This window comes from Sorex araneus, chromosome 3, assembly GCF_027595985.1.
Source record: "Sorex araneus isolate mSorAra2 chromosome 3, mSorAra2.pri, whole genome shotgun sequence".
NCBI lineage: Eukaryota > Metazoa > Chordata > Mammalia > Eulipotyphla > Soricidae > Sorex > Sorex araneus.
The window spans coordinates 213,725,152-213,738,241 of NC_073304.1; the positions used below are offsets into that span (position 1 = coordinate 213,725,152).

A 13,090-nucleotide genomic window follows, 5' to 3' on the forward strand; every position below is an offset into this window, starting at 1 on the left:
TATCTTTAGCCTGCTTCTCCCTTTGGGAGAAACTGGCAATCTTCTGAGAGTTTCCTGCCCACATGGGACAGTCTTACAAGCTTCCCATGGTGTATGCATATGCAAAATCCAGTAACAAGCTGGATCTCGTTCCCGTGACCCTGAAGAGCCTCCAGTGCAACATCGTTGGGAAGGCCAAGTCCCGATAGACTTCTAAGATCTCAGGGAAAGGACGAAATGAGATGTTACTAGGCCTGCCCGAGAAATCAGTGATTAACGGGCTATCGTGATCATGACGATCACGATTGTGATCGTGATCGTTATGCTAGATTAATTCACCCAGAGGCCAAATGTAAGTGTGGTAGGCACACATACAGACACAAATATCTTTATTTTTCTCTTAAAGTTTTAGTCATAGGGGCTGGAGAGATAGCACAGCGGGTAGGGTGTTTGCCTTGCACGCGGCCGACCCGGGTTCAAATCCCAGCATCCCATATGGTCCCCTGAGCACGGCCAGGGGTAATTCCTGAGTGCAGAGCCAGGAGTAACCCCTGTGCATCGCCAGGTGTGACCCAAAAAGCAAAAAAAAAAAAAAAAACAAATAAAGTTTTAGTCATGTACATTTCCACTCTTAACTAACGCACATAAGCAGCGAGTCTCTCCAGGCCCATGCAATGAAGAGGAAATTTCCTAGTGAGGGGCTTCCAAGTCCCGGAGATGCAGGTTTTTAGATTATCCCATGCAGCTCAAAAGGTTTCTTTCCTTTCCTTTGGCCTTTCTCCTTTCCTTTCTCTTTTCCTCCCCTTCATATTCCCCTTCTTTTTTTTTCTCCTTTTGTGTTTTTTGAGCTACACCTGGTGATGCTCAGGGGTTGCTGCTGGCTCTGCACTTGGGAATTACTCCTGGCACAGGGGACCATATGGGATGCCAGGGATAGAATCTGCAAAGCAAACACCTAACCCCTGTACTATCTATCTCTCCAACCCCGATAGAAAAGGTTTTGGTTGTTTTTATCGGTTTGTTTTGGGGTCATGCCCAGGGGTGCTCAGAGCTTACTCCTGGTTCTCTGCTCAAGCACACTCCTAGTGGGCTCAGGGTACCATATGGAATGACGGGGGTTGAAGCCCTGTGCAAGGCAAACACCCTACCTGATGTGCTATCACTCTGGCCCCAGTAGAAAAGGGTTTTTTTTCCATAGAGTCATAATTGTATATAGTTTAATCAACTAGGAAGCTTCAGTGTCCTGGTAATACTATTATGTAGTTGAGTCTGAATTCCCCATAGCTACAGCAAAATAAAGAAACAAAGAATAAAACTAAATTCAGATTCCAACAGAGTTGTTTTAAATCCTCCTACCAAGAAGACAGGTAGAGGGCTCAAAATTTCGTCCCAGGCCCACTGGGTCTGCAAGTGACAGGAGAGCCTCAATAGTTAAAGCTCGCAAATAGCCAGGCCAGGGACTCACCCAGTCTTGAAGTACATTAACTATTTCCAAACTAAAACCATTTTTCTTGGGGCTGGAGAAATAGAACAGCGGGTAGAGCGTTTGCCTTGCACGCAGCCGACCCAGGTTCGAATCCCAGCATCCCATATAATCTCCTGAGCACCGCCAGGAGTAATTCCTGAGTGCATGAGCCAGGAGTAACCCCTGTGCATCGCTGGGTGTGACCCCAAAACCAAAAAAAACCCCATTGTTCTTTACTAACATTGTGCTCAAGGAAGCTGGTGCCATGAGAGGAAGAAGAGGGAGGGTTTCCAGGACAAATGTGCTTTGGGAGTACCAAAAATTTCACCCATGGGGTATGCTCACCACAGGTCAATCAGCTGCCTCTGCTCCCAGTGCCAGAGTACACAGCCCCTCCTGGCAGGCTTGCCAAAATCTGTTACCAAATCCAAAATCTAGATGCATGTTATTCAAAGTCCAAAATCTGAGAGGCAAGAATGAGAGACCCAGCAAATTCATTCAGATGCCAGCATTCTGAGATGTAGCACTGTAGTCCCGTTGTACATCAATGTGCTCAAGCGGGCACCAGTAGCGTCTCCATTATGAGACTTGTTACTGTTTTTAGCATATCAAATATGCCACAGGTAGCTTGCCAGTCTCTTCCATGTGGGCGGGATACTCTCAGTAGCTTGCCGGGCTCTTCAAGAGGGACAGAGGAATTGAACCTGGGTCGGCCACTCCGTTTCTCATGAAACTTCTAGTCTAGGGATTGGGGGAGTCTAGAGTGGTAGGAAAGTGGGCTGGGGGGAGAAACCCTGTCCTGTGGCCAGCAGGTGATGATGATTGGCTTCTGGTAAAGGCTTGGAAGTAATTTCTGCCTCTGAAAGCCTCCTGAGCTTTCTCTCCCAAGGACCTGGTCATTGTTCTCTCCCATCCTTCCGTGGCCACGACTCCTGTTTTCACACCGTTAATAGGCAATGTATGATAATACTCCTTTAACTAAGAAACAGACCAGGGAAAGGCCAGGGGATAGAGAAGCTGTAAGGAGTGGATGCGAACAAGATGCAGTCGCTAATGCTTGCTTATAGATGCTCTAGAATGAAAAATGGCGACTTAGCCTCAGGTGTGTGTGTGTGTCTGGGCTGCTGTGTGTTCTCACCCCCATGCACACATGCACACACACACACACTCACAATCATATGAAACACTGAAGATTGACGGGAAGGATATGAAGACACAAAGATCACACCTTTTTCTTTAGTGGGAAGCGGTCATAAAGAGGCTGAGCTGGTTTGAAGCTTTGTTCAACCTGAGCTGAACCTTGTCAGATTTTTCTTCTTGTGGGACCGGGAATGGAACCCAGGACCTCACACAGGAAAGGTTGACACTCAACTACTCATGCCACATCCCAGGCCAACCTCAGCTGAACTTTGACACTATGGGGTATTTCTTCAGACTCGGTGAATAATCGGGACTTTGAGAGCTTTGGATGGGGGCGGAGTCTTCCTGGAGGAATAGGGCATCCCCCCTGCTCATCTATCAGAGAAGGGGCAAACCCCGGCACAGAAAAGGAAGGGACAAGGTGGGGTGGGGGGGGACAGTGTGTATGTGTGTGTGGGCGACACAGACCACTGGAGGGGGAACAGTGTGGGCCTGGGGAGGCTCTCAGTGACGCCAGACCGGAGGGACAATCTGCTTCGAGGCTTTTACAGACCATCCCTTCCAGACTCCAGCAGAGTCTGCTGAGGGGCTCAGCCTTGGGGCAGTTCACAGAAGAGCCTGGACTTAGTTCAGGATGGGTGCCGGGGGGGCAGCCTTGCTCCAGTCCGAGGGGCCAGTGTGGAGGGAGCAGGGGCCCGAAGCACTGCTGGGAGCTAAATGTTTAGCACTGAGCACTGCGGGGGCAGCTGTTCCAGGCCAGGCCCTGGTACTCCTGCTGATGCTGGCGAAAATAAAAGAAAATAAAGACTGTCTTGCCAGTCTTGGGTCACCGCCTCACCTTTGGGCCGACGACTTGTCATGTTGCTTAGGGGTGCAGGCGGCGGTGGGAAACCATGGTGCCTGGCGGAGCTCATCTCTGCAAGGGTCTCTCCACCCTTACACCCGAACTCTCTGTACCCTTACCTAATATGACCACTTCCTGCCCTTCCCAGAGCCTGGGCACCACAACCCTACCCTCACTTCCCTCCTCAGGGCCACCACGCTGGCCTCCAACGAGCCTTTGGGATTCTTTCCCTCTCTGAGCCTCTCCCTCCCTGAGGTTCTGGATCGGTTGTTTGTAGCCTTAGCAGGGGGAGGGGGAGGTTGGGGGGGGGCAGGTGGCTGGGGGGCATCCGAGTGCACAGAACACTCCCCCGCCTGGAAATCTCCACTTGCCACCTGCAACACCCCGTGCCCCTCGCTTTGTCCTCCTGAGGGGGCAGCTAGTTGGCACAATCACTGTCCACCAGCCGTGGGGCTGGGGAGGAGGCGGGCGTACAAACGGGAGCTGTTTATTGGTGCCATGAGAAGCCTATATACAAAGAAGGCACAAGGAGGGGGAGGGGGCTCCCCTGATACAGTACCATGGAAGGGGGCATGGGGAAGGGGCTCTGGAAGGCAAGGGTCAGCGGAGGTTCTCTGGGACCAGCCTGAGCTTCTAGAATGGGCCTCGGGGTTCAGTCCATGGCAGAGGAGGCAGAGCCAGTGATAGCCATGAAGTGTCTCCTCCTGCTTCCCGGCCCATGGTCAGGGGGCGCAGAGGTGGTTCGGCTGGCTGGGGCAGGATCGGGGTTCTCTCCCCCCGTCTACATTCAAGCGTCGCTCCCTCTGTGATTTCGAAGGGGGCTGGGGGTGGGGCGTGGGGGTGTCTCTCCAGGCCTCTGGGGGCTGGAATGCAGCGGTGAGAAGTGGTGTCTCCCCTCTGTGCGACATCTGTCAGCCCGGGCTTGGCCCCCTCTGCAGAGGACACATCTGTCCGCGCACAGCGTGTCCAGCAGCTGGTCCCCTGGCTCCTTCGGGCTGCACCGGGGGAGAGGCTGTGCAGCGCGCTATGGAAGCCTTCCTGGGGAACTTTCTAGTTCATTCTGTGCGTGGGTCTGAGCATAGAAGGGCGTGCAAAAGTCCCCTGGGACCACCTCGGGCAGGGGCCCCCTGCACTCAGCATGGGTCCTGAGAGCTGCAGCTGGGCGCCTGGGGGCGGGGGTGGGGGAGTGCATGGCCCCGTCAGTAGTTTTCATCTCGAGGGCAGAGTCAGTCCCGTGACTGCGGCTCGAGGGTCCAGTGTGAACAAGGGAGGGTCGCCGAGCGCTGGGCCCTTTTTCCTCCTGGCTCCGGGGAAGGTCCTTTGGCTTGACTCGGGCACAGGCAGAGGCTGCAGGACGTGCCTCTACACTGTCCACCACGCACAAGCACAGTCCACGAGCAGCGGGGGTCCCCGTGTCTCAGGGCACGGTGTCCCAGCAGTGTGAGGTCCGGGGGGAGAAGCCCGTGGCCAGGCAGCACCAGCCACAGGCAGTGGCGTCTCCTGCACCGTCGTGGGCGTCGTTTACGATAAATAGAAGAAAGGGTCATGGGGGGTCAGGGGGGGTGGGAGGCAGGGGTGGGACCGGGGAGGACGTCAGTAGTACGGGTCCCAGCCCTGCCAGCTGGTCACCCAGTGCTTCTTGGAGGGCAGGGTGCCTCCCGGAGGCGGGTAGCGCTCCTCCTCACGGATCCGCACCGCGTGGTACTTGGGCATGACCTGGTAGTACAGCGTCCGCTTAAAGAAGTCGCACTGGAGGTGGGGGGAGAGGAGGAAGGCGGTTAGTGCCAGGGGGACGGTGAGCCCCTCCCCGTGGGGCGCGGCTCCCTCCCCAGAGGAGGAAGGCAGAAGGCAGAGAGGAACGAGGAGGACAGGAACATGGAGACGGGGAGGCAGAGTGTGGATGGGATGACTCGGCCCCATGGTGATGTTGTGTGAGTGTGTGTGGGGGTGGGGGGGAGTGTCACCCCCAGAGTGCCCAGGAGAAGGAATGTGGCTTCTCGGCAGAAGGACCTGCTCCTTCCCGCGGGTGCGGACAGGGAAGGGGGAGACCCTTCTAGAACTTTGCCTCAAGGCCCCACAGAGATGGAGCCCAGCCTTGGCGTGGACCCTTTTCCAAACCCTTGAAAGCTAGGGGACACGGGGAGGAGTTGAGGACTTCCTCCTGGGGGTCTGCAGTCCTGGAGGGAGAGCTGGTGAGCACAGAGACCCCGGGTGCCCCCGGGCCGTGGAGGGGGCACGGAGAGTGGTCGGCCCCGGCAGGGGTGCTGCTGGGGACCCAGTGAGGTGCAGACGCGCCTCGCGGAAAAGGAGGAGACAGGAGAATCAGAGGCGCCCCGCAAGCTGCGGGGCTGGAGGAGGAGGAAGGCCCAGGGGGGGGCCGCGTTACCCGGGTGGGCCGGGGGTGGGGGCTGCCCCTCAGTAGTCGTCGGTCAGCCTCTCTGTTTCTGACGGCTGGCTCTTCACCTCCGCCTTCTGCCTCTTGGCTTCATACAGGGCGCGAGTGCGGGCTCGCTTGAAGAAGCCGCACTGCGGAGGGGAGCAGGTGGGGATGGGCCGTCAGGGGTAGCCGATGGGGGGGGGGGGGCCGGGCGCCCTGGGGCCTGAGCCCCGGCCGGCTGCTGCTTGGTGGTGTGGTCCTGGCTTGCTGCTGCCCGCCCCGCCCCCCACTTCCCACCCCATCCCAGTGGGAGGGAGCACCTGGTGAGTGAGGGAGGTGAGGCTGGGACACGCGGTGAGCCTGGAAGCGAGGGAACAGGTGGGGAGGCCATGCGGGAGGGCGGGGTGAGATGGACGTGAGGAGTGGGGTGGAGGGGCAGCTGGTCGGTGGGCAGGAGGCGGGTCCTGGTTGGGGAGGCTCGGGCTCTAACCTTCCACAGCAAGACGATGATCAGCCCGAGCACCAGCAGCCCGACGCCGATGGCCACAAGCACCAGCCAGAGCTCAATTTCAGCGGGCAGCTCCTCAGCCAGCTCGGAGTCGATGTCCACGGAGAACTGAACATGGGTTGGAAGGGGTCAGCGGGCTTATTAGCCTGCTGCGGTCTCTGCCAGGACCCTGCTGTTCCGTCTGCGGACCATAGGGGGCGCTCGGCGGCTGGGAAAAGCCGGCCAGCTCCCATCCCATTTCAACCTGGCAGAAAGCAGCCTCGTCTTTCTGGGAGACAGCCTGGAGTCTGGGTTTCTGAACCCACGCATCCCGGTTTGGGTACCAGCTCCAGCCCTGAGAGCTGTGAGATCCCAGACAACCGACTGCACCTTTCCATCTCATGCTCTCTGAGACAGGACTCTCAGCAGAGTGGTCAGAGCCTGGGTGTGAGAGGGGCTGAAGCGACAGCACAGCGGGCAGGGCATCTGCCTTGTCTCCAGCATCCCATATGGCTCCCCGAGCACCGCCAGGAGTAATTCACGAGTGCAGAGCCAGGAGTAACCCCCGAGCATCGCCAGGTGACCCAAAAAGCCAAAAAAAATAAATAAATAAAGTATGGGTGTGAGAAAACACTAGCTGTGTGTCACCTTGGAAAAGTTATTTCATCTCTGTTGTTAATCTCTAAAATGGGAATTATAACCAAAGAAACAAAAACCTGGGGCTGGAGAAACAGTACAGCAGGTAGACATCTGCGTTGCACGCCTCCGACCCGAATTTCATCTCTGACATCCCATCCAGTCCCCCACACCCCACGCCAGGAATGATCCTTGAATGCAGAGTCAGGAATATGCCCTGAGCACTTGCCAGATGTGGCCCAAAGCATAAAAACAACAAAACCAAACACCGCTCTGATGGGCCAGAGAAAGCTCAATGCACTGAGAGTGTGGGAAGCTCGGGTTCGATCCCTGCCACCAGTAGGAGCGACCGCTGACCCCCAATCACAGAGCCAGGAGTAGCTTGCTGCCCTGCCCAGCGTCACTGGGTGTGGCAAAAAAAAAAAAAAAAACCAAGAACAACAAAAACCTACCTCCTAGGTCTCTGGAGAGAATTTAGTATGTTCAACGGGCGTAAACTGCTTTGAGCAGCGTGTGGTACAGAGCAAGCATTCCATATGTACAAAAACCAGAACAAAAACAAAGAACGCATCACATAATCTATCATACTTCTTCTTTTCCTATAGTGGAGGTACGTATGTATGTATGTATGTCGCTGTCACTGTCATCCCGTTGCTCATCGATTTTGCTCGAGTGGGCACCAATAATATCTCCATTGTGAGACTTGTTACTGTTTTTGGCCTATCGACTAAGCCATGGGTAGCTTGCCAGGCTCTGCTGTGTGAATACGCCATGGGTAGCTTGAGAGGCTTTACCGTGTAGAAGAATGGAGCCTGGGTTGGCCGCATGCAAGGCAAACGCCCTACCCGCTGTGCTATCGCTCCAGCCCATGTATGTACGTATACATACAAACACCCTATCTGCTGTACTACACATACATATATTTACTGATTATGTTGTATATCATATTTTACACATAGGGAAAAATTTCTTCTGACCAAAAAATTTTTTTTGGGGGGGTGGTTACACCGGATGATGCCCAGAGGTTACTCCTGCTCTGCATTTAGCAATCACTCCTGATGAGGCCTGGGGGACCAAGCGGGATGCCAGGGACTGAACCCGGGTCAGCCGCATGCAAGGCAAGCATCCTATCCACTGTGCTATCTCTTCAGCCCCTCATTTAAGATTATGTTGATGCTCTCTTTTAGAGAGACCACTCACACTCTGCAGTGCTTGGGGCCACTAGGGCTACTTCCTGTGGTACTCAGGGGCCATCGGGACCCCAATCTGCAGTACTGGGAGTTGGGGCAGGAGGTGGCCAGGACTGAACTCAGGGCCTTAAACTTACTATTACATGCATTGTACCGCTTAAGCCAGAGCCCTGGCCCCTATTTTGATTATTTTAAAGCTAAAGATGATTAAAGATTCCTAGTAATTTTAATCCCTGGGAATAACTACATTTAACATCTTGGTGACTCTCTTTCCATACGAATGTATGCATGCACACACATACACACATAAATTAGTTTTAGGGTCACCCCCTGCGGTGCTGCTCAGGGGCACCCCCCAGGTCAGAGCTTAGGGCTCGGTCCCTCTGCTGCTTGGAGAACCATACATCCTGGGGCTCCAACCTGGGCCTCCTGCGTGCAAAGCATGTTCTCCAGCTCACTGAGATTTCTCTCGGATCGTTATCCTTCTAGCGCACATGTTAAACATCTATCCCTTGTTTATTTTTGGCTTTTTGGGTCACACCCTGAGATGCTCAGAGGTTACTCCTGGCTCTGCATTCAGGAATCATTCCTGGTGGTGCTCAGGGGGCCATATGGGATGCTGGGGATCGAACCCCGTCAGCAGTATGCGAGACAATTGTTCTCCATGCCATACCATGGCTCTGGCACCAAACATCAATCTATTTCTCCCACCTTAGTGCGCCTTCGTGACCCACACACTCCCCTATGGCCTGCTTCCTTTAGTACTTCCTTCCATCTTTCAGTGTCAGTTTATAAAGATCAACCTACTCTCTTCAGAGGACCGCACAGCCATTGTAGGAAATGTATCATAATTTATTGAAACCCACAGAAAGGCAGTTAGAATGATTCCAGCTTTATATCACTATAAACAAAACTTTTAAATGGCCCCATATATTTATCTCTGTATAGCTGTCCAATTAACTCCTGTAGGTGCTGGATCAAAGGAAATGGGCATTTAAAATTTTAATAGATATTGACAAATTTGTCTCCAAAAATAATCTATCAACTTAGGCTCTAATCAATAGCATTTTCTCCAGCCTCATCAGAACCGGATAGCATTATTCTTTTTAATATTTTCTAATCTGACAAGAAAAAAATCTTGATGTTATTTTTATTTCTTTCCTCTTGACTCAAGTACTTATATTTCTCCCTAGAGACACGGCCTATTTATGCTTCCCTTTATCTTTTTGTGGGGGTGGGTTGGGGCCATATACCGCAGCTCAGGAGCTATTTGTGCTCAGGGGATCATATGTGGTACCAGGGAAGGAGTGAACTGGGACCAGTTGCCCTCATACACACAACTTCACTCCTATATTATTTCTCTGGCCTCTCCTTTTTTTCTTTACAGAAATATATCAAGGGGGCCGGAGCGATAGCACAGCGGGTAGGGCATTTGCCTTGCACGCGGCTGACCCGGGTTCGATCCCCGGCATCCCATATGGTCCCCTGAGCACCGCCAGGAGTAATTCCTGAGTGCAAAGCCAGGAGTAACCCCTGAGCATCGCTGGGTGTGACCCAAAAAGAAAAAAAAAAAAAAGGAAATATATCAAGATAGGCTTGTCAGATATGCTGTAAACTTTTATCATTTAAATTTTTGATTTTGTTTTGGAGTCATACCTGGCAATGCTCAGGGTTTACTCCTGGCTCTGCATTCAGGAATCACTCTTGGTGGTGCTCGGGGAATTATATGGGATGCTGAGGACTGAACCCAGGTCAGCAGTCTGCAAGGCAAACACCCTCCCCACTGTACTGTCACACAGGCCCCCATGCTATCACCTCTAAAAAGACCAACACACTCTTGACCCTGTTAATTTCTTCACCATATACTTTTTTCTGTGTACAGATTCAACATTTCATCTAAGTGAACTAGTGCAGCCTGGAGGAAATTCAGGTAGCTGGGAGCATGCTTTGTGTGTATAAGTCCTGGCTTCAGTCCCCAGCACCCCGAACCCACAAGGCACAGGCAGGAGGGGCCAGTGGCTCCAATATCACTTTTTTTTTGTTTGTTTGTTTTGTTTTTGGGTCACACCCAGCGATGCACAGGGGTTACTCCTGGCTCTTCACTCAGGAATTACCCCTGGCGGTGCTCAGGGGACCATATGGGATGCTGGGATTAGAACCCGGGTCGGCGACTTGCAAGGCAAACGCCCTACCCACTGTGCTATCGCTCCAGCCCCTCCAATATCACTTTTTTTTAAAAATGAAAGTAAAATTCGTATAGTCCTTTTTTTTAAAATTTTTCCTGTGATTTCTGTTTTTTTTTAATTTATTTTTATTTTGGGGCCCTACCCGGTGATGCTCAGTCCTTACTCAGAGATCACTCCCAGCAGGGCTCGGGGGGCCGTATGGAGATGAAACCCCGGGCTGGCAAGACAAGGGCCCTTCCTGACATTCTGCCTCTTCTCCCCAACTTCCTAGTTTAATAACATCATTCCCTTTTCCCACAGAGATTAGTATAATTTTCCATCTTTTTCTTCTGGCATATTAGTTTTATTTTTTAATATTTAAATATTTCCTATAACTTAAATATATTCTTATTTATGGTATGAGGTAGTTTATCTTCATTTTCCAAATGTGTTCGCACAGTACTACTTAATAATCTACTTTCCTCAACTCATTAAGAACACCATCTGTTGGGGCTGGAGCGATAGCACAGCAGGTAGAACGCTTGCCTTGCATGTGGCGGACCCGGGTTCGATTCCCAGCATCCCATATGGTCCCTTGAGCACTGCCAGGAGGAATTCCTGAGTGCATGAGCCAGGAGTAACCCCTGTGCATTGCCGGGTGTGACCCGAAAAGCAAAAAAAATACAAAAGAAAGCAAAAAAACACCATCTATCTCATAAGTGAATTTTTATTTGGTTCCATTGGTCTTTCAGGTAAATTTTAGGAAACCATTTTAGTATTTGACCTGCCTCCAATGTCGCCTGCAATTCTCCACTGACATCCCTTTTCACACAAATGCCAGGCTGTTAGTTACACTGGTTTTTCTACATGCAACTCATCAAGTTTGCTTTTGTTTTGTTTTGCAGCCACACCCAGCAGTGCTCAGGGCTTACTCCTTGCTCTGCACTCAGGGTTCACCCCTGGTGGGATCAGGGGGCCACAGGGGAATATGGGGATGCGGGAGATCGAACCCAGGTCACCTGTATGCAAGGTAAGTACTCTACAAGGTGTACTTCTGTTCCTCAAGTTTTGGAACTTGCTTTCAATTTCCTTCCTTCCTTCCTTCCTTCCTTCCTTCCTTCCTTCCTTCCTTCCTTCCTTCCTTCCTTCCTTCCTTCCTTCCTTCTTCCCTCCCTCCTTCCTTCCTTCACTTCCCTTCCCTCCATCCCTCCTCCTTTCTTCCTTCCTTCCATCCTTCCTTTCTTCCTTCCTGCCTTCCTTTTTGAGCCACACGCAGTGATGCTGGGGGTTGCTCCTGGCTCTGCACTCAGGAATTACTCCTAGTGATGTTCTGGGGACCATATGGGATGCCAGGAATTGAACCTGGGTCAGCCTCGTACAAGGCAGACGCCCTCCCTGCTGTATTATCACTGCCTGTTTTCAGCTTTGCAGGTGGTGGAACATCCAGAGACAGGGCAGAGACGATCTCACAGGGCCAGGGCACGGGGTGGGGGTGCCTTTAAACACTTCTATTCCAGAGTCCCACAGACCCGGCTCTCAGGGCGCAGACCCCAGGAGGCCCCCCTGGGCTGAGGACCGCCCAGCTGAAGCGAGCACACACCCCTCGGGCTGGCTGGCAGCCACTCACCGCCACTGTCTTGTTCTCCATGGTGACGGTGCGCGTGCTGGTGCGGAGGAAGAGCGTGGCCGTGCTGGCGACAGTGACTCTGTCAAAGCCTTTGTAATCCTGGAGGGGGGCACGGGGCACAGCAGCCGGTCAGGCCCCGCCGGGCGTCCCGCTGACCCTAGTAGGCATGCCCGCCCCCCAGTCCAGCTCAGCAGCCTGGAGGGCCGCCCCACCACACGCAGGCACGCAGGCTGGTGGTTCCCTTTGCGCCCAGGTCCCCACCAGAGGGCGGGCACAGTCCACAGCACGCACAGGCGTGGGGTCACTCCGTGCTACCCCGGCCGTACACAGCCTGGGCAACGGAAACCTTCTGGCCCGCCCGAAGGACAAGGTTTTACGATCCCTGCCGCCAGCGGGGCCAGGGGGACACGGCCGGTGTGTCCAGAGAGGGCGGGGAGTGTCTGCGTGACTCCTGAGGGAGTCCTGCGTGTCCGCAGGGGAAGATGGGCCGTTTTCAGCAGGGAAAGTCTGAGGGAGACGCCGAAGGCTGACCAGGCGTGCACCCGCGGGGGTGATGCAGGGGACGGAGTGGCGTGGAGGAGGGACAGCCATGGACAGGCAACACTAGGCAAACCCTTGAGTGGTCACTTGGGGCTGGAGACAAAGGTCAGGTCGTGTCCACCCGCTGTCAGGCGGGCCCGGGAGACCTTACTATAGTGGCAGGTGGGGATCTCAAGAGAATCCAATGCATCCCTGCCACATACGCACATGCATGCACACGCCTGGGACACTGCCTGTCTCCCCACACACACACAGCTCGGGCCCCCCCACCCCTGGGGCCGGCAGTGGCAGAGATGCCCATCCTGGGCACTGACCTCGATGAAGGTGCTGTTCCACACGCGCGCCTTCACGGTCACGTTGGTGACCAGCGGGGTGTCGGGAATGGGGCACTCTAGCCACACGCAGCGGGCACTGTCACTGCCACACGTCTGAGGGGGGCGGAGACACAGCACAGAACCTTCCGGGTAAGGGGTTACCCCTCATCCTCCACTCCACCGGGATCTGCCCTACCCAGGGTGGACCCCCAGGGGCCCGGCCCCTCTCTGCCCCTCCCCCCACGTGTCCACATGACATAGTTCTGGGCCGAGCACACACATGAATGCCAGGAACAAGGGGAGCAGGAAGTGTGGTCCCTGCTCAG

At 53.8% G+C, this 13,090-nt stretch overlaps 1 protein-coding gene across 2 annotated transcripts in view; it reads right to left on the reverse strand.

Annotated features, from left to right (window-relative positions):
- Positions 1–2,736: 2,736 nt before the first annotated feature.
- ITGA3 (integrin subunit alpha 3) overlaps positions 2,737–13,090 on the reverse strand; it is a 33,701-nt gene continuing 23,347 nt past the window's right edge. Inside the window, exons 22-26 of one of the 2 annotated variants that reach the window (XM_055133676.1) lie at positions 12,765–12,878; positions 11,911–12,009; positions 6,296–6,421; positions 5,815–5,954; positions 5,039–5,177 (exon numbers count right to left, since the gene is read on the reverse strand). In XM_055133676.1, the coding sequence (XP_054989651.1) occupies positions 5,844–5,954; positions 6,296–6,421; positions 11,911–12,009; positions 12,765–12,878 (450 nt within the window). In that variant the 3' untranslated portion in view covers positions 5,039–5,177; positions 5,815–5,843. Of the gene's footprint in view, positions 5,178–5,814; positions 5,955–6,295; positions 6,422–11,910; positions 12,010–12,764; positions 12,879–13,090 lie in introns of both variants that reach the window. The other variant, XM_055133675.1, reaches the window with a different exon arrangement.